The sequence below is a fragment of the Channa argus genome, chromosome 18, assembly GCF_033026475.1.
Source record: "Channa argus isolate prfri chromosome 18, Channa argus male v1.0, whole genome shotgun sequence".
NCBI lineage: Eukaryota > Metazoa > Chordata > Actinopteri > Anabantiformes > Channidae > Channa > Channa argus.
Window position 1 is genome coordinate 5,002,934 of NC_090214.1, and position 23,278 is coordinate 5,026,211.

The 23,278-nt window shown below is 39.5% G+C and overlaps 4 protein-coding genes across 7 annotated transcripts; 2 read left to right on the forward strand and 2 right to left on the reverse strand.

The window, feature by feature from the left end:
* Positions 1-1,616: 1,616 nt before the first annotated feature.
* On the forward strand, positions 1,617-7,551 carry hexb (hexosaminidase B (beta polypeptide)). Of its 2 annotated transcripts, none has more exons than XM_067485199.1 (14): positions 1,617-1,919; positions 2,050-2,201; positions 2,832-2,897; positions 3,376-3,422; positions 3,559-3,669; positions 3,750-3,851; positions 3,942-4,074; positions 4,183-4,363; positions 4,456-4,542; positions 4,689-4,761; positions 6,299-6,479; positions 6,841-6,931; positions 7,019-7,123; positions 7,227-7,551. In XM_067485199.1, the coding sequence occupies exons 1-14, from the start codon at positions 1,666-1,668 to the stop codon at positions 7,288-7,290; spliced, it is 1,647 nt and encodes a 548-aa protein (XP_067341300.1). In that variant the 5' UTR covers positions 1,617-1,665; the 3' UTR covers positions 7,291-7,551. The 2 variants fall into 2 exon arrangements, with proteins under 2 accessions (XP_067341300.1, XP_067341301.1); XM_067485200.1 differs by lacking the exon at positions 6,299-6,479 and adding an exon at positions 5,546-5,720 and having other exon boundaries at positions 1,620-1,919.
* On the reverse strand, positions 6,973-14,485 carry gfm2 (GTP dependent ribosome recycling factor mitochondrial 2). 2 transcript variants are annotated; one of them, XM_067485196.1, is made up of 20 exons: positions 14,238-14,482; positions 14,079-14,163; positions 13,468-13,513; positions 13,288-13,385; positions 13,018-13,143; positions 12,829-12,917; positions 12,624-12,712; positions 12,483-12,543; positions 11,805-11,990; positions 11,632-11,712; positions 11,028-11,176; positions 10,509-10,649; positions 10,315-10,414; positions 10,039-10,225; positions 9,886-9,962; positions 9,655-9,793; positions 9,370-9,555; positions 8,123-8,238; positions 7,844-8,026; positions 6,973-7,758 (listed from the first exon to the last, which is right to left on the reverse strand). In XM_067485196.1, the coding sequence occupies exons 1-20, from the start codon at positions 14,277-14,279 to the stop codon at positions 7,630-7,632; spliced, it is 2,310 nt and encodes a 769-aa protein (XP_067341297.1). In that variant the 5' UTR covers positions 14,280-14,482; the 3' UTR covers positions 6,973-7,629. The 2 variants fall into 2 exon arrangements, with proteins under 2 accessions (XP_067341297.1, XP_067341298.1); XM_067485197.1 differs by lacking the exons at positions 6,973-7,758; positions 7,844-8,026; positions 8,123-8,238; positions 9,370-9,555 and having other exon boundaries at positions 9,886-9,933; positions 14,238-14,485.
* A 204-nt stretch (positions 14,486-14,689) lies between these two features.
* On the forward strand, positions 14,690-17,114 carry nsa2 (NSA2 ribosome biogenesis homolog (S. cerevisiae)). Its single transcript, XM_067485203.1, has 6 exons — positions 14,690-14,850; positions 15,412-15,599; positions 15,713-15,863; positions 16,027-16,206; positions 16,321-16,513; positions 16,811-17,114. The coding sequence occupies exons 1-6, from the start codon at positions 14,848-14,850 to the stop codon at positions 16,876-16,878; spliced, it is 783 nt and encodes a 260-aa protein (XP_067341304.1). The 5' UTR covers positions 14,690-14,847; the 3' UTR covers positions 16,879-17,114.
* Positions 17,115-17,889: 775 nt separating this feature from the next.
* On the reverse strand, positions 17,890-22,317 carry tor1 (torsin family 1). Of its 2 annotated transcripts, none has more exons than XM_067485202.1 (5): positions 21,388-21,929; positions 20,404-20,669; positions 20,126-20,301; positions 19,511-19,638; positions 17,890-19,410 (listed from the first exon to the last, which is right to left on the reverse strand). In XM_067485202.1, the coding sequence occupies exons 1-5, from the start codon at positions 21,578-21,580 to the stop codon at positions 19,166-19,168; spliced, it is 1,008 nt and encodes a 335-aa protein (XP_067341303.1). In that variant the 5' UTR covers positions 21,581-21,929; the 3' UTR covers positions 17,890-19,165. The 2 variants fall into 2 exon arrangements, with proteins under 2 accessions (XP_067341303.1, XP_067341302.1); XM_067485201.1 differs by lacking the exon at positions 21,388-21,929 and adding an exon at positions 21,977-22,317 and having other exon boundaries at positions 18,317-19,410.
* Positions 22,318-23,278: the final 961 nt, after the last annotated feature.

A 23,278-nucleotide genomic window follows, 5' to 3' on the forward strand; every position in this document is an offset into this window, starting at 1 on the left:
AAAATTAGAAACCAAATTGCTGCAGGATTTGAGTCTTCTTTGTGCCTATTTACCAACATACGTATATATTACATATATTATATTCACCACACCTCTGATGCTGTGGAACACCTGGCGGAGCAGCTGGCAGAACAGGATGGACCTAGACATGCTCCTTGCTGAGAAAGAAGGTGTTTGTGTGATGTTTGGAGACTCATGTTGTCCTTTCATTCCTAATAATACTGCACCTGATGGGAGTGTCATCAAAGCCCTAGACGCTCTTAGATCCCTCAGGGAGGAATTTGCTTGAAACTGTGTAAATAGTGGTTGGACCGACTGGATTGACCAGATATTCGGTAAAGGGAAACCTGTTAGATTGTTATTGCTTACTTCTACACTTGTGCTTGCAATTTTTACATTTTATGCGGACAATGATCCGCTGTGGCGACCCTGAACTCACGGTATAGCCGAAAGGACAGGTGTGTTTGCAAACTAATTATAAGAATGGAAGGGATGTTCCCTTTTCCCACCACCTGTAATATTACTTAATAATGGTATAAAGAAAAGCAAAGTGAAAAGATTTAACTTCCTGCAGCACTTGGAGACTGTTGAATGTGTTTTATTAGACTGATCCTACAGATGCAACAATAATAATAAAATTCCTCAATAATCTGCAAATGTTGTTGGCTGCTTTGCTGGGTCTATAGACCTAGACCACTTTCCATTGTGGAGGGGATATCAAGGTAACCTAAAGGACAATGCCAAGGTGGCCGTCTGAAGCTTAGAAGAAGCTGCACAGACCATAACCCAATAGAAATACAAGGGGCTCAATAGCTGTTCACACTAGACATCCTGAAAAATGGCAGAGCTGAAGCTGTTTTGTGGAAAAATCTTCTTTCGACTTCTTTTAATATCTTCAGCAGTTATAAGTCCCATTACTATGAAATAAGAAGTTCAAAGACTGAATGACTTTCATAGTTTTATTTGGACTACTTTCACATTTCTTAATTGATTCATTTTCTTTTAGCTCCATCTCTAATGTAAGCCCACTTTTCTACTGGTCATTGTGTTCATTTATGGGACTAACTACTTACAAATAACATCAATGAAATGTTATGTTAAGAGCATAAATTTAAATCTTTTGTGTTGCCTTATCTATTAAATTTACATTTGCTTTCAAAAGAATCAGAGGAATATTTGAAGTTTTGTCCTTTTGCTTTTTCACATTTGTTGCATCACAAGTATTTTGAAAGTTAACCACAGGCCCACAGGGTAAAGCAATTTAAAAGAAGCACCGTGGCCTGATATTCTTATAACTTCCAGCAAACATAAAGTGAGAATAGATGTCAAGTATCAGACACGTTGTTTCAGGCAGTATAATGTGATACAGTGAACAATATTTACAAATATTCAATTTTCAATTAGAAGAGAGGGGGGTTTTATTTTAATTTATTGAGTTTGTGGAAAAAAATAAAACAATCTCGTTAGAAACAGATTATCAATTAAAGCAAACTAATGTTAGACGTCTTCCTGCATGATCCCTGCACATTGTGGCGATGGTTTGTACTACGCCTTTAAATCTTTCTACATAACGGACTTCCGCATTCAAAGCCCCGCCCCCGCTCTCTTCCCCATAATGCAGCTGACTGATTACCGGATCTTGTGACTTCGCTGTTGTCTACCAAGATGATCACTACTGTCCTGCTGTGTACACTACTGGTGTTCGCCGTTGGCGTTTGCAACGGGCTGCAACACAACCACGTCCTTGAAGAGTTTGAGCCGGTCTCACAGCCTCCAAACCGCGTCTCTCTGTGGCCTTTGCCGCAGAAGGCGCAAATCTCAGACGTTTCATTCAAGTTGGCCAGCTCCAGCTTCAGGATAGTTGACGACAAGGACTCTGCTGGCACCGGCTGCGTCCTCCTGCAGGATGCGTACAAGAGGTATTTGCTTTGTTTCTCATTTCTTTTTCTCTCTGTTGGAATAGAGAAAAAGCGAAAGAGAGGTCCGTGAACTGCTGCTGCGTTCAGGGACCGGTGAAAACACAAACACCTCTCTTGTTTCTCTCCAAAGGTATTTTGAATACATATTTGGCTTCGCTAAGAAATCGGGGGCGAGCAGAAGCAGGACAACAGATCAAGCTGAGCTGACCGAGCTGAAGGTGTTGATCACGTCACGTGACTCTGAATGTGACGGGTTTCCCAGTTTAACATCTGACGAATCATGTGAGTTTCTGCTCTTCCTCATTGCAATAAGATGTTCTGAGGCACAGACAGGTGTGAATTCATTTCCAGCTGCTTCTGTGAAAATGTCTGTTGCATTCTGTTATTTACAGGCTCCTACTGATTATCAAATGTAGCTTGAACATGCATTTTTTTTTTCAGTGTTTAAATCAACTTTGTAACATACAGCGACAGTAAGTTTTTGCAATAAGTGCATTTATCCAAGCAGTAAACACTCGGACTGCAAGCTATAGAGGTAATATCCCTCTAAAAGTTGCAAAATCATCAACAACCTAAAAACATTATACACCGATAATGTCATCTAGTAGGTAAACATTTTCTACTGCACATAATTTGTACTTAAGTTTAAATTTAAGGGTGACATCAAATATATTAGGGGGGATTTGTAGTATTTGTACCCCTAGTTGATTTTGAGTAAAAGTACCTCGAACACAGTTGATGGCTATCTGCCACCAGAGAGAGGGTGTAGGGCTTGTCAGTGGAACAGCAGGTGGATTAACACGGTCAGTCTGGACCAAATCGCTCACTTATTTTAAGAATTGGACTTTAAAACCTGCTTGTCAAGCTTTGACACGACTGAAAATTGCAATATACATCTGTTCATTTCCACAGATAAGCTGATAGTAAATAAACGGTCTGCTGTCCTAACAGCATCAAAGGTCTGGGGAGCCCTGCATGGTATGAATTTTATTATCATTATTATCATTATTATTATTATTTTTATTTTGCATGCTAATTTACCAGTTCAAATTATTTTATAGTTGAATAACCAGATAAAACCAAAATATAGGTGAAACACTCAAAGCTGTGGTTGATTATTTTTCTGTCACTCAAATGAATATTATCACTCACATTTTACTGTAGACCATAACAAATACACAACCACAGGTAAAACTTAGGGTAATGTCTGCATTTATGTCTACTGTAACATGTATTCACAAGCTACACAGCTGAAAAAAATGCTGAGTCTAACGTGGTGTTAAGCTTTGCGAAGCAAACCTGGCGTCACTCGCTGCAATATAAAATGATCATATCATATATCTGGAAGTGATTATGCAACATTTAAATTTTATAGTGTTTTAAAAACATCTAAAACTTATCATTAGATCTGTTGTGTGTGTTTTGCATATTAATAACCATTTCCATGGTTTTTTAGGTCTGGAAACTTTCAGCCAGTTGGTTTATGAAGATGAATATGGTGCTGTAAGTCAAAAATAATATGGCTGTTTATGAGTATTATCATAGTGACAAAACTTTGCTGTGATTAAAATCCAAAATTGCTCAACTGTATGTAAAGCAGGTTTGAATTCAAACTTAATTTATTGCTGCATCTTCACAGAAAACCATCAATTCAACAAAAATCCACGACTTTCCCCGATTTGCACACAGAGGCATCTTACTGGACAGTTCCCGCCACTTCCTGCCTATTAAAGTCATCTTGGCTAATTTGGTATGTCAGTGAGACAATCTTCTTGTTTTCTAATGTTAATCATACTATTTACAGAGATGGTTCCTTGTTCATTCATACAGGAAACAATGGCGATGAACAAATTTAATGTTTTCCACTGGCACATTGTCGATGATCAATCCTTCCCGTATATGAGCCGAACATTCCCACAGCTGAGCGTGAAGGTCAGTGAGTAAAAGTAGATATTTTTACTTTTTTTTTTTTTAATTGGGACCCTCTCCACTAAACATTTATATCTAATAAATGGTTTACAGGGAGCTTACCACCCATACACGCATGTATATACACCTGATGAAGTGAAGATGGTCATTGAATTCGCCCGTCTCAGGGGCATTCGCGTCATCCCGGAGTTTGACACTCCAGGACACACGCAGTCTTGGGGAAAAGGTGAGTTTTGGAGCTGTTGGTGGAGAGAGAGTTTCTAAGTTCAGACTTTTGTTTACTTTATACCTGAAGCATCTACAATGTTAATCTGCTCTGATTCTCCCCTCTCAGGCCAAACAGATCTGCTCACACCTTGTTACTCAGGTTCCAAACCCTCTGGCACCTTTGGACCAGTGAACCCCATCCTGAACACCACTTATGATTTCATGGGTCAGTTCTTCAAAGAGATCAGCAGTGTGTTCCCCGATGCCTACATTCATCTGGGAGGTGATGAGGTGGACTTCACCTGCTGGTGAGACATGTACAGGATATCTGGAACTTCTGCTCGGCATCAAACATTAGACGACGTTAATTGTTGCCGGTTGTTTCTGCTCTGTTGTGCAGGAAGTCTAACCCAGACATTCAGAAGTTCATGAATGAGCATGGCTTCGGACAAGATTACACCAAACTGGAATCATTCTACATCCAAAAGTGTGTTTTTCATCTACACCCCATCTCATTACTTGTACAAGGATAAACTAATTATTAAAAAACTGATGTCACCATTAGTAGAGATTCAACAATGGAAGAAAAAAATTACACTTATTGTATTTTTAATTTACTTTTTTGATCAATAGACTCTTGGACATTGTCAGCACTACTTCGAAGGGCTACATGATCTGGCAGGAGGTCTTTGACAATGGTGTTAAGGTAAGTAAAGGGTGGGAAATGCTAAATTTATAAAGATATTATCTTGCTAGAGTTAAAGCTACACAATGTAACTTTAAAAAAAAAAACACAAAAACATTAATTAAGTGGAAGTATATGCTCCAAAAGTTATATTATTTTATGTGGAGAGGTGCAATCGAAGACTCCTTGAACAGCACTGCCACAGATACAGAAATGGTCTCCTGTAAAGGGTTTTAAGAAAACCAGTGAGATGAAGTCAATTATTTATGCTTGTTTAATAACATTTGGAACATTGTCACTTATTGAAATTCATTATTACGTCATGATGCCTTTTTGAAGTGTAGCAGAGCAAAGCTGAGCTCGATGGAGTGGATTAATCTCAAGTGCTAAGACTTTATAAAGTTGCATGTTGTAGCTTTAAGAATAATGAACCAGGATGTTTGGGCAAAATTGTAATGAGTATTTCATCAACACTTCTTTGGACTTTTTGTGTATTGGTGTTGTCCATTCTGTGTTACTGAAGGAATAGTTTGACATTTTAGGAAATCATTTGCTCAAAGTCATGTCTGAATCTTGAATATGAAGTATTGAAAGCAGCCGGTTTGCTTAGCACAAAGACTGGAAACAGGTTTAACTGCTGCCCTGCCTGTGTCCAAATGGTAACAAGATCTGCCAAAGGTCTTTGGGGGCCATTTTACTGTGGCTGGCTGTTTTACCTTTTTCCAGACTGTGCTGAACTAAGTGGCTGCTTTTGGTAGCTTCATATTAAGCACATAGACATGAGAGTGGCTTGTAACAATTCCAGCTAAAGCCAGACACAGTAGTGCATGTGTGGATCAACGGCGGGTCTAACGAGGAGATGGGCAATGTGACGGCAGCAGGATACACCACCATCCTCTCCGCCCCATGGTACCTAGATTATATTAGCTACGGGCAGGACTGGCAGAAGTACTACAGGGTTGAGCCACTCAACTTCAACGGTCAGTTTTCACAGAAATGAGGTTTGGTCCAATCAACTTATGTTGTGAAGGAAAATTCTGATATGGGGCTTGATTTTATTGAGGCATAAAAAAAAGGAATTCTGGATTTTGTTCAACAGGCTTATGCTTGACAACTGCACAGTTGTGACGAGAATAGCGGCAGACAGGAAGTGAACGGGGGGCAGCATGGTTGGCTTTAGGTTGGTGTAATTACTTGATATAGTTCACCACAATGGAGAACTATTTCTTGTGGTATTTTTAAACAACAAACCAAAAGTAGCGTCGCATGGCATGATGCTACACACTTTGTCCTCGATGCCATGGGTTCATCCAGCAGTCAGGGCAAAGGAACTGAGCGTTGATCCTCCATGGATAGAAACTGAATAAACCATTTTGGTTTCCAGACACTTCTTTTAAATGTTGCATTGCAGATTACGTAACATGATCATAACCATCTGACACAATTGTCTGCATTGGAAGAAACGACAAAAGGCTCTGGAATTTTCATCTTCGTTCCATCCCCCATTTCTCTTTTTTTTGTTCCCGATGCTAATTTTATGTATGTGTGTACTGTGTAGCTGACACCAGACACACTTATCCACGTTTGGAAAGGAAACAAGCAGCAATACCAGGAAGAGATGGCAAATGTTACAGCATCAGGGTACCAGGCGCTGCTTTCCACCCCCTGGTACCTGAACCGTATCTCCTATGGCCAGGACTGGCAGGGGGTTTACAAGGCTGACCCGCAGGATTTCAAGGGTTCGTGTGACTTTTAAGTGAGACTTTGTTCCCCTGCTCATTTTGACTCGTCAATGACTGTTTAATACAACGCTAGTTTTTCGAGTATTTGCATTAAAGTTGCGTCAGTCATAAGATTGTTATTTTTATCGTGTTGACTCAGATTTTAAATGTTAAGGAGTTGTCACTTGTGCAAATATGTGTAAGCCTGTTGAATAAACATAAGCATCCTAATATTTTGCTATTAGGGGGAGAAAAATCATCCTTTAGTCAAATGAAGTATGCATTTATTTCAATCATCACTCTAACCCAGTGGAGTTTTTAGATTCCCTGGATGTTGGTCAGACAGTCTGATTTAATCGAATATTACACTTTAAAACAGGAACTGAGGCACAGAAGAAGCTTGTGATTGGTGGAGAAGCCTGTTTGTGGGGAGAGTATGTGGATGGCACCAACTTGACACCCAGGCTCTGGTATGGCACAGAGAAAATGTATACTATGTATGTAGAACCTCAACAGATTAAAGAAGTATTTTATTTTATTTATCTTCCCACTCCCAGGCCTCGTGCCAGTGCTGTGGCAGAGCGGCTGTGGAGCGACGTGGGTGTGACAGACATCAGCGACGCCTTCAACAGACTGTCTGTGCACCGCTGCCGTATGGTGGAGTAAGTATCTGCAGTCTCTTTACACTTGTGCATAAGTCAGTACCAGACTCCAAATGCTACATTCCATCATCTCCATCATCGTAACCACCTTTTCCCGTCTCAGGCGTGGGATCCCAGCTGAGCCGTTGTTTTACAGCTACTGTCCCCATGAGTACAAAGGTGTCTGAAATCAAACTCTGCACTGTGGCATAAAAGGGAATGAAACTTTATGCTATGAACTGCATTGATCTATTTGAAACCAAGAAATTAAATGCTGAACTGCCTTTGCAGAGAGATACTGATGCTGTACTGATACGACACATGATCTTTTTTAAAAGCGGCTCTACAGAATTGCCACATCATACATATTCTCAATGAAAAATGCACTTATTTTTTTATGAATGTTTATACCATTGATCTTGATTAAAATGTTGAAATTTTGAATGCCAGTCTGGTTGTCCTGCCTGACAGTTGTAAGTCCATGCTTATGTCCCAAAGCCAGTGGTCCCACTGCTGAAAACTGGGCATCACAACAGACCGGCCATTCTTTTAAGGAGCATATTCTGCTCCTGTGGGTTCATGGCTTCATAGGTGTCCAGCTCCAGGGAGAATGTGGCGTTGCCAGACGTCAGTGTTCGCAGGATGGTGGAATAGCCCTTATATAAGCAAAGCAATTCAAATAATAAGTAATTGTAAGGGTGAAAATTAAATCAAGTAGAATTAAATTAGCTCACAACTCACCATCATCTCAGCCAGCGGTACAGTTGCCAGCAGTACCTTGTTGTCATGACGACTCTGGATGTCCCTGACGGTACCTCGTCTTTGGGCTAAGTCCCCAAGCACAGAACTAAGGTGCTCTTCACTGACTGTGACCTCTAGTGACATCACTGGCTCCAGGACCTGACCTCCTGCTAATCTCAGGGCCTGCATCCAGGTAAAACAGAAGTGTTATTTATATAGGGAGAGTCCTGCAGTTTTTAGTTGTGACACAGGTCAGAAATGGGAGCCACAGTGTTTGACCTTAAGCATGCAGCGTGACGCACAGGCGGACACCATGGCGGGTGACGTTCCTGGCTCCATGTTGACACTTTGGATCAGTGTGGACACACCTTGTAAAGGGTAGCCTAACAATGGACCTGAAAGTTAAACGAGGTGTTAAAATCCTGCATGAACACACACACTCCAGAGCCACGGCTTGAACAGTTTTTACGGCTTTTACATTGAGAACAATTTAAAAATGTGTCTGTTCTGTTTAGGCTTTCCTCACACTGTTGGGAAATACAGGCCTAACACTATGAGCACTTTACTGCAATCCAATACAGCAGCTCTGCCATTTTTACAAGGTTTATGTTTCTCGGTTTTTAGGTTGAAACTGTCACAAAGGTGATAATTCTATTATGTGTTTATCATGGAGGTCAAAGTCAGCGGTGTTGTCATACTGGAGTGCAGTGTAAGAAAAAGTGGCCACCTCAGTCATTTTAAATGGGGTGAACCACCTTTTCTTATAACGTACTCCAGTACGACTCCACTGCCGACTTTGACCTCAATAATAAACACATAGAATTATCACCTGACAGTTTCAAATTATAACCCAGTAAAAGTAGAATTTACGGCAGAACCACAGTATTGGATTGCACTCGTGGTCTTTTTTTTTTTTTCTGTCTGCGGTTGAGGGGATTTTTGTTAGTGTAACAATTAAACTGTAAATCAAACTTGATGAAACCACATCCTCTCAAGCTCCTCTGAGAGGAAACTAAGTCATGAAATGCATAGCTATATTGTTCGTGTTTGTGTGATAATTGCCTTATGTGGTTGTATGTACACTATGAACTTTGTTCTCAGGTGTCTCTTGTAAAAAAAAAAAAAAAGATCTTATCTCAATGACTGATTAAAATTTACAGTGTGTAATTTAAGCTAGTGCTATCCTGAGACTTGGAATCAGTCCCTTCTGCTCCAGAACTACTTTGCTTCGCTTTTTTAACTCAACTCTGCACAGCTCTTCAGATAGTCCCAGGGATCAAATAAGAAGCTACAAAATGTACAATCTCTGTTCACAAGTGAATATCTCTGTTCCGGGAGTCTTTGTCACCGGATTTGAGATGTGTTGGACCATGCATATTAAATCAATATATGAAAATGTTGCGCAATTTAAATTAAGTTTAACACCCACACATCTTGATAAAAATTGTGTAGTGTTAATAACTAAGCCCCCCCTTTTTTTTCCTGGGGCTTTCAGGAAGAGAATAAGTGAGTTTCGTCAGTATTACCTTGAAGATATGAGCTTTGCACTCCATTCTCCACTGCATATTTCATTTCTTGCGATAGCTGTGCCTCCGATTCTTGTGTGAAAGCTAATTGACGTAAACCAACTGGGGAGGAGGGGTCCACAGGTCTAACAGACAGCTGAACCGTCACATGGTGTCTTCTCTCCCCAATGGTCCGGTCCAGCGTATCTGCAGCGGGGGAAAGAAAAGAATATATAAAAGGGACATTGAAGCAGGAATATACATTGGGGTATCTGCAGTATGTAGTGACATGATAGTTTGTTGTACCTGTCTCTGAGGCCTCATGGAATATGGTCTCCCTGTAGGCCACCTGTAGTGGTCCAAGGTGAGTCTCAATGCCATACTCTCTTCTGATTCGATCATGTATTATCTCGATGTGCAGCTCTCCCATCCCACATAAAATGGTCTGATGATGGAGAGTAGAGAACATTTAGTTGACCTATTGTGGCAGATGCTCTGACTGATGAATATCCCAACTAATCCAATGATGGGGGTTACCTGGCCCGAATCAGGATCAACCCTGACTTTAAGACTGGGGTCTTCTCTCTGCAGGCAGTTAAGTGCATTCTCAAGATCTTTCAAGAAAACAAATGTGTGAGTGACTGCAGGGTTGCTGGAGCACGTGCTTTATAACACTAAACAGTCACTGACCAGCTTGTTTGGCCATAGTGGGTGGTTCAATGGTGCAGAAGAAAACGGGATCCGGAACCTCTACTCCTGAAAGCACCACGCTGGCATGTTCCCCACACTTCTTCCCTGTAGCACTTTGATTTTGGGCTCGGCGGGCTGCAGCTGCTGCCGAGGGCTTGGATGAAACTATGGTGTCCCCTGTGACCGTCTCAAATGAAAGCAGTAAACATAAATAACTTTTTCAGTAGGGAAAATGTTTAATGTAGCAAACAACTGATGTGGTGTATGATGTGGCACCTGCTTTAATCCAACTGTTAGTGCAATGTTTCCTGCTGTCATTGAGGGGATTTCCACATGCTGATCAGCAAACGGCACCAGTAGCCTGCTCATCCTCTCACTACAGACAACATGTCACAAAACACAAAGGTTTCACCTGTATCAGCAGAAAACGGGTCAGAGCTTAATCAGGCATTCTGGTAGAATCTACACACTTGCAGTTTCTGTTGATGTTGTGGACAGCTGTCTGTGGTTTCAGAGTACCAGAGTAGATCCTAAGAAATACCAGAGGACCTCGCTGCTTGTCGTGGAGAACCTTAAAAGCCAGCGCACATAAGTCGTTCTTGTACCACTGGCTGTCGGAAGATATGTGATTAACAATTGCATCCAACAAAGTTGAAACACAAAACTCACATAAATCAAAAAACATGCAAAACAAAACAAAACATGTAATATCCAACTTCTGCTTCTTTGAATAGCATTTTGTTCCCAAAATATAACTTCCTTATAGCCAACAATTCTCTGTGGTTCAGTTCAATATCGAAGTGACCAAAAAAAAAACCATGAAAAGCATAACAGTCCATAAATCTTAACTAAAGCACAAATGAAAGTATGACTTTACCCAACTGCAATACTGTAGGACTATTGTAATATGCAGAATCTGGACAAATGCCACTTTAACTAGGTGTTAAGACAGTTGCAATTTAACTTAGTTACAGTTGAAGTTCACTCACACCACATCGTGATGCCGTTCATTGGGGGCAGGCAAGTAAGCAGTGATGGCGTCCAGAAGAGGCTGCACACCTTTGTTCCTCAAAGAGCTTCCACAGAGTACTGCAACGCCTTTCCGGGCCAGAGTCACCCGCCGCACGGCTTCTTGCAGCTGATGACACATTGTCACAGATTACACACCATTAAAAAAAAAAAAAACTGTCAATAAAGGGCGACTTCACGATTTTCAACTTACTTTCTATAGCTTAGGTTTAGGCTGTAATTGTACATTGTTACTTTTAAAGTTCCCTATGTTAAAATGTTTCTCTGCTTCCAGCTGAAAACATTTGATCATTAGGATGATGTCATCTGGAGGAGCTCTGGAAAAGCCGGTTGACCATGATTACAAACTCCATACTTATGAGGGACGAGATGATATAATCTGAACTGAAGTTTTCAGATAGAAGTAGAGAGATGTTTTAACATAGGGAGGTCAAAGGGGCGTTTAATGGCATTTATTTACACCTACTACCCAAACTAGAGCCAAATGGAGCAAATTCAAAATCAGTGAAGGTGTCCTTTAATTAGTAACTGTGATACTTTAGGTTTAGACCATACCGTACTCACTTTAACTGTGGGAACCGCATCAAAATTGTCACTAAAATCAGTTAACAGCAGTTCAGCAAACTCATCATCCAGATCAGCAACCTGTGATTGAGAAAAGGAATACAAAGTAATACAATTATCTGGAACATACAAAAATTATATTTTGTCAATATTGTGAATATAATGATATGTACCTGCTCAACTAAAGCTGTCCTGGCCTCCTGGGCCTCCTGCAGGAGTTCTGGCTCGTCTGACTGGTTAAGAGGTTTGCTTTCAAACACCCGTCCATCATCTCCTACACGGCCTTGTTTCCATATCAGCTTGTGGTTAGTTAATAAATCAACCACACCTGTGAAGTTTTTGCCACTTCCTATTGGTATCTATAAAACATGAAATATGAGCCTAATAAAACACAAAGTTATTATTCGCATTCCTTTTGCATTTCTTTTTATTCGGGTCATTACAAATTACTAATTTTTTTAATGAACTTTATGCTCCACCCACAAAACCGAAATTTGCTGAGTGATGACACTCGTTGACACGCGTTATCATTAACAACCTAATCATGAAACAGGAAGGAGATCATTTAGCAAATTTCATTCAGCATTCATAATGAAAAGTAAGGTGGAGGTGCAAACAGTGTTATTGGTTTACTGTTACAAACAGGTGCAGTAGGTGGTGATTTTGTTTACTGCACTGTTAAGTCTAACTATGTTGACTGTGATTTCAAAAGCAATTTTAGCAGATTTAGCAAAGCAGAATTACATCTTCACTTGTTAAGCAGATTTGCTGCAAATTGAGAAGTAGACCACATATTGAGAACTAATAACCATCATATCATTCACCTGCAATTATTTCAGTAGTGAGCCTACCTGTAGGAGGACTGGATTGGCTTTCAGCTTCTTTTTTATACTTTCGATAGAAAATCTCAGGCTGATAGAAAAAAAAATAAAAATGTTTTAGTTGCATATCAAAAAATTAAAAAAAGAAAAATTATGGTGAGGAGTTCTCACTTAGCTGTGGGTTTATCCATCTTATTCAGGAAACAAACACAGGGAATGTGGTGCTTCTCTGCTTGTCGCCACACTGTCAGAGTCTGAGCCTGTTGGGAGTTTTCCGGGCAAAAGAAGAGACTTTAAGAAGAAGAATTTAACTCACAACAGTTTTCTTTAAAACAAGCAAAAAAAAAAAAACACAGATCGCAAGCAGTGACCTCACCTCAACTCCAGCAGAGGCATCAAACACTGCAACAGCCCCATCGAGAACACGAAGTGCCCGCTCCACCTCAAGAGTGAAATCAACGTGTCCTGTTATCAAACAGAGACAGGCAAATTCGAGTGCTTGCTTCCTCTCATTTCCATTGGAATTGTTCAATGTCAAACGTATGCTTTTACATAATGTTATCACCTGGAGTGTCAATAAGGTTTATTCTATGACTTTTCCAATCAAATGTTACTGCTGCTGACTGTATGGTTATGCCACGCTCCCTCTCTTGGGCCATGAAATCTGTGACTGTGTCCCCGTCGTCCACGTCTGAGAGCAACAGTGACAGAAATAACGTGAGAGCAAGAAAACCAACAATTAAACAACAACAGACCATGTGTATGCTATAAAAATCTCAATTACATTATGTTTAAATATGTAATATTGAGCAAATGACTTATCTTGTTTTCCTACCTCCTAGTGCCCTTGTATAACCGGAGTAATAAAGCATCCTCTCTGTGGTTGTCGTCTTTCCTGCATCAATGTGGGCCATGATTCCGATGTTTCGGATCCTGCGTATACAGGACACAAATGAACATGGAGCTGAATCTAAAGAGGTTTTCAAAGAAACAACTGCAAAATGCAGATACTTACTTGGATATATCAGGGTTTGCCACAGCCCGCAATGATTTGACATCATCTATGACATGGAACATGATACACAATAAGACTGAATTAGTAATGTATAATTCTATTATTGAATATATCAGTCATTTATCCACATATTTTTCTAGAAATTAATAGATTAAATAATTTAGAACAAATAATCATTTAGAAAATAATGACGTATTTATATCACAATTCGCATAACTGCTGTGATGTTCAAACCTCAAAAAAAGTTAGGTTCAGTTTCCAAGTTCAATCCAGGTCTTGACTGACAAAAGTCCATTTAATAGCAGTAGCATTCGAGCTTTTTATCAAAAGCTCAGTTACTGAACAGACCAGAGGTGGTAAAATGATTTTGTCAACAAAATATATATCCATAATATATATACATATATATACACCTTCAGAATGCTGGGAACTGGAGAAAGTCCACGAAAATCTGTAATACTTAAGACAGCAAACTAGCATTTACACTTGAATTGCTCTAGTCAATATTTGAGGATCAGAAGTGGAAGCAACTTGTCTCTTGTTGCTTGACTAATAAATTAATCAACTACTTAAAACATGTCAGGCAACGGATCTTAATAAAAACGACGTACCTGGAATCGAGCTGTAAAGTCTCTTCACGTGATAAGTCACTCTACACCTGCAGCACTGGATCCCAGCAGTTAATAAATGCCTTCCCTGTCAATGACAACGCACATGCTATGTCAACATAAGATTAATTGATATCGCATACTCAAGTAAATATATCTTACCAGAATCATTCTGCTCAGTGCCCGAGATGCTCTAGCAGGCATCTTTAATATCTTCCAAGCTCCTTCCTCGGACTAAGACAAAGCTTCAGGTGAGCCATAAACCGCTCAAACCATAACAACGAAAAAGATGTCGACAGCTCAACAATGAACGTATTCCAGACCAAAAGTATTAAATTATACCCTACAAGTGTTTGGTAAAAGTCACGTTTGCATCCGACACTACTCCAAAATACATCCCTAGGAACAACCGTGTGAGACTTGTAGTTCCGGACATTAAACACAAAGGGTTTCCTCAGTAGTAACAGTTGTAAAAAATGTTCGATATATGTACACGATTTATGCATATCGATGCACATTCTCCATTTCCGTTTATTTTGACACTGTTGGAGCCGTGTCACCGTAATGTTTTGTTACGCCAAAGCCGGTCACATTAAACGGACGGACAACTCGCTACATCGAGATGACGCTCTTCCTCTAAGTTTCGGCCTCGGGGAAAACAACATCTAAACACCCGAGCCTCAAGAAAAAAAACACAAAACATCGCGGATCTTCTCCAACTGTAACCACCTGCGACGTTTTCACAGCAGCACCTAAGTTTCCTAAACACAAAATGGTAAGGAAGTCGTCTATTTGATTGAATCTTGCTACTTTTATTGGACAGGTTAAGGCATTAGCATAACATATTAGCTTTAGCTTTGGCTCACATGTGGCAGGATGATCTAGGGTTGGTTTAAAGCTACAGCTTTCTGGTTTACCAACCATAGTTTTTGCTCATAGATTAACGTTACATGATAAATGTTAACTCCGAACCATTTAGCTGGAATCATTTGACTGTTTATTTATATTTTATCTAGTGTAGAACTCAACGATGTGTCCAGCCATCGTTCAATGGAGTAATATGTCATCGGGTTTTTAATTAAATCTGAATTCAACAGGCCCAGTGAGAGAAACGGTATAGCGAAAATGTGTTTGTAATTTAGATTGTTATTTCTATTTCGATGCAAAAACAGTTTGTTTTTGCCAAAAATGTTAGCAGTATGATTTTCAGACCCCAAAAGTGATGCCCTCAAATTGGTTTCTTGTCCACCCACAATATATTAAATTGAGAGAACTTGTGCATTTTTGTACTTTACAAATTGAATTGGTAATTGGACGTTTGGTTTTTCTTTTATAGCCCCAGAACGAGCACATTGAGTTGCACCGCAAGCGGCATGGCTACCGCCTGGACCACCATGAGAAGAAAAGGAAGAAGGAGAGCCGTGAGGTCCATGAGCGGTCCCACAAAGCAAGGAAGTTGATCGGCTTGAAGGCCAAACTGTACCACAAACAGAGACATGCAGAGAAGATACAGATGAAGAAGACGTAAGCATAGAGGGAGAAAATCAGTGTTACCTTTGTCATGGTAGCTGACTTAGATAAAACTTTTAAAAATGCGTTCGCTAAACAGTTGACCAATCTAAATTATATTTTTGCAGCCTCAAAATGCATGAACAGAGGAAAACCAAACAGAAGAATGATGAGAAGACACCAGAGGGAGCAGTGCCAGCCTACCTTTTGGACAGAGAGGGGCAGTCCCGTGCTAAGGTCCTCTCCAACATGATCAAACAGAAGAGGAAAGAAAAGGCTGTAAGTGTCCTCTAGGATCTGCTTGTCAACAACTTATTGCTGGGTGGTTGTCTACCAGCATTCCACAGTGATTTTCTTTTTTTTTTTTTTTTTTTTGTTGCAGTCTTATAAGTGTGTAGAAGTAATGTGGTTTTTCCATCCTAATGTGTGATAATCTCTTTAGGGCAAATGGGAGGTACCAGTGCCAAAGGTGCGTGCACAGGGAGAGACAGAAGTTCTTAAAGTCATTCGAACTGGAAAGAGACAAAAGAAAGCTTGGAAGAGAATGGTCACCAAAGTTTGCTTTGTTGGTGATGGCTTCACCCGTAAACCTCCAAAATATGAGCGCTTCATTAGACCCATGGTGAGTACACAGTGCTATCTTAGATTTAAGATAAGCTGAGATGTGCATTCCTGTTTTAGATTATTAGAAGCCTCACCTCTCAATGAAGCCTTTCTCTCATCTTATTTACTTCAGGGTTTGCGTTTTAAGAAGGCTCATGTCACACATCCAGAGCTGAAGGCCACATTTTGCCTTCCCATCCTTGGAGTGAAAAAAAACCCTTCCTCACCCCTTTACACGTCTCTGGGAGTCATCACAAAGGGAACGGTCATAGAGGTGAATGTCAGTGAGCTGGGACTTGTTACACAAGGAGGAAAGGTCATCTGGGGTGAGTGCTTAATACCGTGTTTTATCACTTAATCGCATATAAAGTGCAATTAGGTGCATATCTCATGCCTCCTTGATGGTAATATGTAATGGATAAAAAAAAAACAAGTTATCTTAAATGTGAAAATTACACTACATCGTATTTCTGGTATCGTTCTGTGTATCGTTAGCTGGATTTCTCTTTTATAAATGCTTACATCTTTAATACCTTAAATATTACCTTTTATATTGTAATAAGTGTGTGTGTGCGTGGTGCAGCATTTAATATTATAACAAAAACATTTCTCTTACTTTTCAGGTAAATACGCCCAGGTGACAAATAATCCAGAGAATGATGGTTGCATAAATGCAGTTCTGCTGGTGTAAGAGCCAAGACCCTCATACAGACTATTTAACTCTTTGCACGAGGAGCGTTAACAACATTGCAAACAAAGATGCGTCAAAGTGTGGGCTTTTGATCACAGGACTGTGCAGAAGATCGCCAGTGGTGCACTTGGCCACACACCCGTTTTGGTTTCAGGACACTCAAACGAATACAGTCTAATATTGTTATACAATATTGTTGTGCTAAATGTGATTAAAATAAACTTGATATGATAAGAGATGTTTTTTCCTTTTGTCTCTATTTTGCCTAGTTGTAAAACACTGCATATAATACTAAAAAAAGGCCTTTTGATTTTTTTTATGGGCCTAAAAAAAATATATAGTTAAGCTTTATTGTATCAAAACCTAGATTCAGGGTTACTTTTACTACTAACATGCGTTTACCTATTAACTTATGACTTTACTATCAAGCAAAGGATTTATTCTCTTCTTTAGTTTACCTTGGACTTGAAGTCGCTCTTTGCACAGTAGTGTTAGTTATTTGATGTTACACAACTGCCATTTGTTTCCCAACATACTGCTTTAGGCTTATGTTTGGTGAGCAGATAGAAGCTAAAACTGGGTGATTTCCTTTTAAATGGACCAGAAGTTGTTGAAACATAAGTTGGCAACCTTGCAAAACTCCACCCTATGCACAATAATTATTAATTATGAAGACTTTTGTGTTTACTGATCATTATCTTGGCCATTTTAAAATAGTGGCTGTGGGGTTTACTTTAAAGTCAACATGGTCAGCTGTAGCTCACTTAGCAAGGCAGTCATCCAATGACCACGGAGTCAGTGGTTCAAACCCCTGCACCCTCCTGGCTAAATGTAAAGTGCCATTGGACAAAACCCCGAACCTGAAGTTTCTCCCACTGGGGGAAAACTTAAGTAACAATTAAAAAGTGCTTTGGAAAAAAGTAAAATATAAGCAGATCATTATTTTTCAGTATTGTTCAGTTGAGTGCTGAAACTACATAGTATTGTATGGATTGGGTAAACAATAGAACATATGTCACAACTCGTTTATACATTTCTTGTGCACTACAGTTAGTACATGTATATTATGCAACTGTAAATGAGTGTAACAGCTTCTAAAGTCAGTGGGCGGCTGCATTAATGCAGTCGTATTTGAAAATACTGAGCATTTTTACCTTTAAATGTGGGACATTTCTTTAAATACTTTTAATTAATAAAAATTAAGTCACCATAAACTGGTAATCTGGTTATTTTTCTTACTTATGGAACAGTAGTTTGTTTAGGTTCCCCCCCCCCCTTTCTTTTCTACTTTTCATTTGGAGAGGAGCTGTAACCAGACAACCCAATTTCCCTGTGGGATTAATAAAGTTGTTTGAGGCTCCAAAACCTGACAAGAAACGCACAACATTTTCTCTACTTCTCTTCAAAATAAAATAACAGTTTTGCTTATGAAGCATGATTAGGGTGCATTTTTTTACTATTAAAATCAATCAAATAATTATATATACAAACTTCATAATTCTGTATTCTGAGCTGTGCATTTAAAAAAATAAAAAGTAAACAATTATGAGAAGGAAATTAAAAAAAAAAAAAATGTGTGTGTGTGTGTTGTGAGAATGCTGTCCTTAGTTTATCCAAAATATTCAAATGACACACTCTAGTCATAGTATCCTGTAAAGACAAATTGCATTTCAATATTTGGACAGGGGCATAGAAACAATAATCTTTTACTCATATACAAAAGCCTATTTGTAATATATGATTAACCAAATTAAAAATTAAAGGCATGTGGCTTAACAGAACATCTTTTGGGTTTGAACACTGATACCACTGCTGTGCTGAATGTGAAACCTCGTCCACTGCCCAAATACCAACGTTGACTTTTAAGGAGCTCATATGTACAGTAGATGTGTTAAAAATAACAATAAAAACACCAGAGTTCACCAATCCATATATATGCAGTGATATGCCACAGTTTCAACAATCTTTGAGACCTTCATTGTAGTGTGACAAAATCATTAACGGACCCCTAATCAGGTACAAAGCATTTCCATGTTATTTTCCCCATGTCCCATTCAACTTGCCTCTTTGCGCTTTCACCAGCCCGTTCATTCAGTGTAAGAGAGATGCAACATTGGACACGACCTGCTGATATTCTCACCGTGGTCACAACGTGAGAGAAACCTCAATGGAGGGTTTAGTCAGCTTGGCTTCCTCAGTCTTTTGGCGGAAAGCATTTTTTTAATTTTTATTTTTTTTTTAAAAAGTGCACCTAGTGATCGAACGTAGTGTCCTTCAGATGCTGGCACTATGTGTAGTAGTCCAGCTTGCTCACTATCGTCTTGCAGCCTTTGACGGAGAACACTCGCTCAGATTTGGGGAAAAACACCAAGTCTTTGGCCACCTTGTTGGCCACATCCTTGTTTGGCTTAAGTCCTCTGGCTTCCATCTCAGCCAGAGTGCACTGAACAACATGTTGATACTCCAGAGGAAGAAAAGGCACAAAGAAGTCCACCAGATTCTTGTCAATCAAACTCGTACGATAAAAGCCACCTACAGGATCAAATTTACAAATAGTAAAACGATATATGCATGTAACCTATGAAATCTAGTTAATGAAGGACTGACTAGACTGTATGCAACTTATACTCACTTTGGTTGTTGTTGAACACTGCTAGAGACAGTGAGGTTTCCAGATCTTTGAGCTCAATCTCGTCTCGATTTCTTCCTGTCTTCCAGAATTCTAAAGCTGTCTTTATAATGCTGTCGCCTCCAGTGTTGCTACGAGGAAGATCAGAAAACTTATTGTTCTGCTGCAATTATATCAAATACCACTAAGTTTAGGGTAATGTTCTTACAAACATCATTTGCTTTTTAAGTAAGAGAATTTTCAAAAAAATCCAGTTAAAGACCTGCAGTTTTATACCCACAATTCTCCATTCTGCATTATTAACAGATTATTGCTTTTTCCACTTTCACTGGATGTTATTAATGCAACACAGACAGAATGATATACAGACTGATACCCTAACAAGGTTAGGGTAGAAATGTTATACCCTGTCCTGGACAGGGTATGTCCCTGACACAACTACACCCATCACTTCTCATGGGAACAACCAACTCTGAAAATATCCACTCTGCCTACCAGTATGGCCATTCCAAACAAGCTGTAAACACTTTAAAACTTTTTTGTTCCCATTTTGTTGGACAATGCCCTACATTAACTAGTTCTAATCAAGCATAAGGAAATGTTTTTTTAGATTTTCACCTGAGGAAGATGAAGATCGCTTTCCGATATGAAACCCCATCCAGTTTATCATAGTAGTCCAGATATGGCTTAATACTATCAATCAGGCCAGGATGCATCTTGTCCATCTCATCAAAGATGAACATAGAACGTTCACAGTTGGTGACATTGCCCTTGATCCACTGCTGTAACCGGGACTGATGAGAAACAGTGGCAAAGGTAATTACAGGAGGCTGAACAGAGCATTATCACTATGATTTAGTTGAAAGTAAACTGAAAGTACTTTGTGTACTCTGTACCTTGTAGGTAGGATATTCACTTGGATGAGGAAAGTGAAGTGTAGATGTGAAAACATGAACAAAGCTGCTCTCCATTCCCTCCCTGTAAATGTTTTCAGCAATCAGCTTACTGACAAAGTTCTTCCCGGTGCCAGTCCATCCGTGCAGGGAGAGAACCAAGGGCTTCTTTGGGTTGTCATTCCTCATGAATCCACTCACAGCCTTTAGGATAATGCGCGATGCAATGTGCTGTCCGACCAGTTTGCTTTGCAGGTCAACCTTAAGGCCTAGAGAGAGGTCACAATGTCAGTCCGATTATCAGCTGCAAACGCCTGGCTGCGACATTTCTCAGCATTGTCTCTTGGTAATTCTTTAAAGTTCCGGTGGAAAAGGCACTGCATGGGAAAATTGTATGCTATCTGCCATTTTATGCTATGCTAGATAACAACATGCATAGGACCTTGCTGTGACTGGTCAGTGTGCTCATGCCCCCGTCTACCATGACATTAAAAACCACCAGAAGGTAAATACTTTATTTATTATGTTGTAAAGGATGTAAATGATTCCCCTGTGGCTTATGGCGATCATTTCTCGCTATGTTCTGCTGCTTTGTGCCACGTGAAAACTGTACGTCGTTGCTGTTTCACCTGTAGATGTAGCAACTACTTTGTGCAACTGGTAGGAGATAGAAGGTGCTAATGTGAAGTGGAAGGTTAGAAGAAAATAAATGACATACAAATGGCAAGAGTATATTAAATTCCATACCAATCAAAACTGACACATTCCAAAATAACAATGTTTAATGCCATTTATTATTAGCGTTAGCGTTGAATGATTATTCCAAACTGTCTTAACGTTACTTTTCCTTTTAGGTTTCGCTTTTGTCTTTAACTGTAAAACACTTAAACCATCGCACCTTTATTGCCCTTTACACAGTCAGCTAAATAATTCATGTCACTGGTGTTTACGCTTTTAGGCGCCTTGAAACAAACTGCACATGCTCACCTGTTGCATTGAAAGCTACCCATTTTGAATCGCACCTCTCATGTAAATAATTGTAAATCGTCCGGCCGAGGGTCGCACCGATACCTATGACCACGGTTGTTGTGATGGGATCAAACGTGTTTACCTGCACAGCAGCTGTCAAAACTATGTGTAAAAACAAATATAACCGCGTCGCTTTCATCGTCAAAAACATTCAAACCCCGCACATCGGTCGTTTATATGTAGATAAAACACATTTAAGTCCCACCAAAACGCTGCAATTCAAGAGACTTCTTTCCAACGCGGAACTTCCGTATACGTCATAACCATGTGACAAACACGCCGAGCTGTGTTCAACACAGGCTCCGAATTGTTTAGCAATAAGGATAATGCAAAATAAATTCATAAATAGGCACATTTAGAGTTAGGATTGTGTATATGTATACGAGTGATAAACTAGCCGAGTGAATGTCACATTAGCAGATATATCCCCCCGGCAAACTTTAAACAACATGCTGATACTAGCTAGTTTACAGCTGTGCAAAGTTACTAAATACCAAAGCGCATCAAATGTGGTGGTCAATGTGTCAGCAGGGAAGCAGTGCGCCACCTGTTTTGTTGAAGGAAATCCACTCGGGTCGACAGCACTCGTTGAAATAGTAGAAAATGTTCTGGTAGCTAGCTAAAAAAGCCGTCAGAGTCGCAGCCATCCCGACAGCTATGGTGGTGCTGATGGGCTCGATAGCCTCCGTCATGCCCCCGGAGCAAATCAACATCCACAGAAGTAGGACGTGTCGCTTCCTCGGGTTCATTTCACACAAAATGCCACCACTTGATCAGACTTGGGTAAAAGGGGGTGAAGAGTTACCCTGTCTGCAAACACTGCGGGCCAATCCGGCCTGGGTAAAGTGGAGTGGATCAACAGAGAGACGCTGCGGTTGTCATGACGTCAGGGTCCAAAGGTTGTCCCCCTTCGTTTAGCGAGAATTTGAACGTTTGGACACATTTTAATTTCAATGTAAAACGATTTTTTAAAAAAAAGAAAAGAAAAAAAAGGCAAATGATTAACATAGCAGGAAACATGAGTTAGCGGGTCGAGTGTCTTAGATAAGAAGGATCGCTTTCCAATAAATACAAATTAAAGTGGAAACTGACCAATTTTGGTCATAACTGAATCAATACGGTTCAAAACCTCATCGAACGCTTTCAAGTCTTTGTAAGCCCCGACGTTCCATAAGGCACTAGGCTGAGTTATTTCTATTGTTTTTAATTGTGTTATCTTCCGCTATTTAGATGAGATGGTAAAAAAGTACAAATTTGATCCATATTGCTACAATTTGAAGTAAAATGTTTATTGCCCACAACACTTTTGACATAGAAAATGTAATATAATCTAAAAAAGTAATGAATTACCCCCCAACACCAAATTACCCCCAAATTTATTACTAATTATTATATTTTCAACCTACAAAATCTTTTGATTACCTTTTTTATTCCTAACAATAAGTTTAATTTTAAGTATATTTTTGATTTGTTCATCATCAAAATTATTTCACTCCTGAAATCAGCAGATAAAAACAGATTTAAATGCCATGCCATTAACCCATTAACCCACAACACAACATATTTTCTTTTCTTGTAATATCTCTAATGCATTCTGGGAGGATTTTCAAAACTGGACTTTGAACATACCAATTCTATCTTTTAATTATAATAACTTCGGACTTGTTACGGAGGTTGTTACTCAATAAATTACTAATATTTGCCTACTAATACTTTGATTGTTTACCATGTCTATCACTTAACTTGACCACACAAAGAAGTAAGTACTAATTTTATTTACGTATTTCTTTTTCTCTGTGGCTTTCATCATTACGTCTATGTTTTGATGCCTTGTACCTCACTTGTAAGT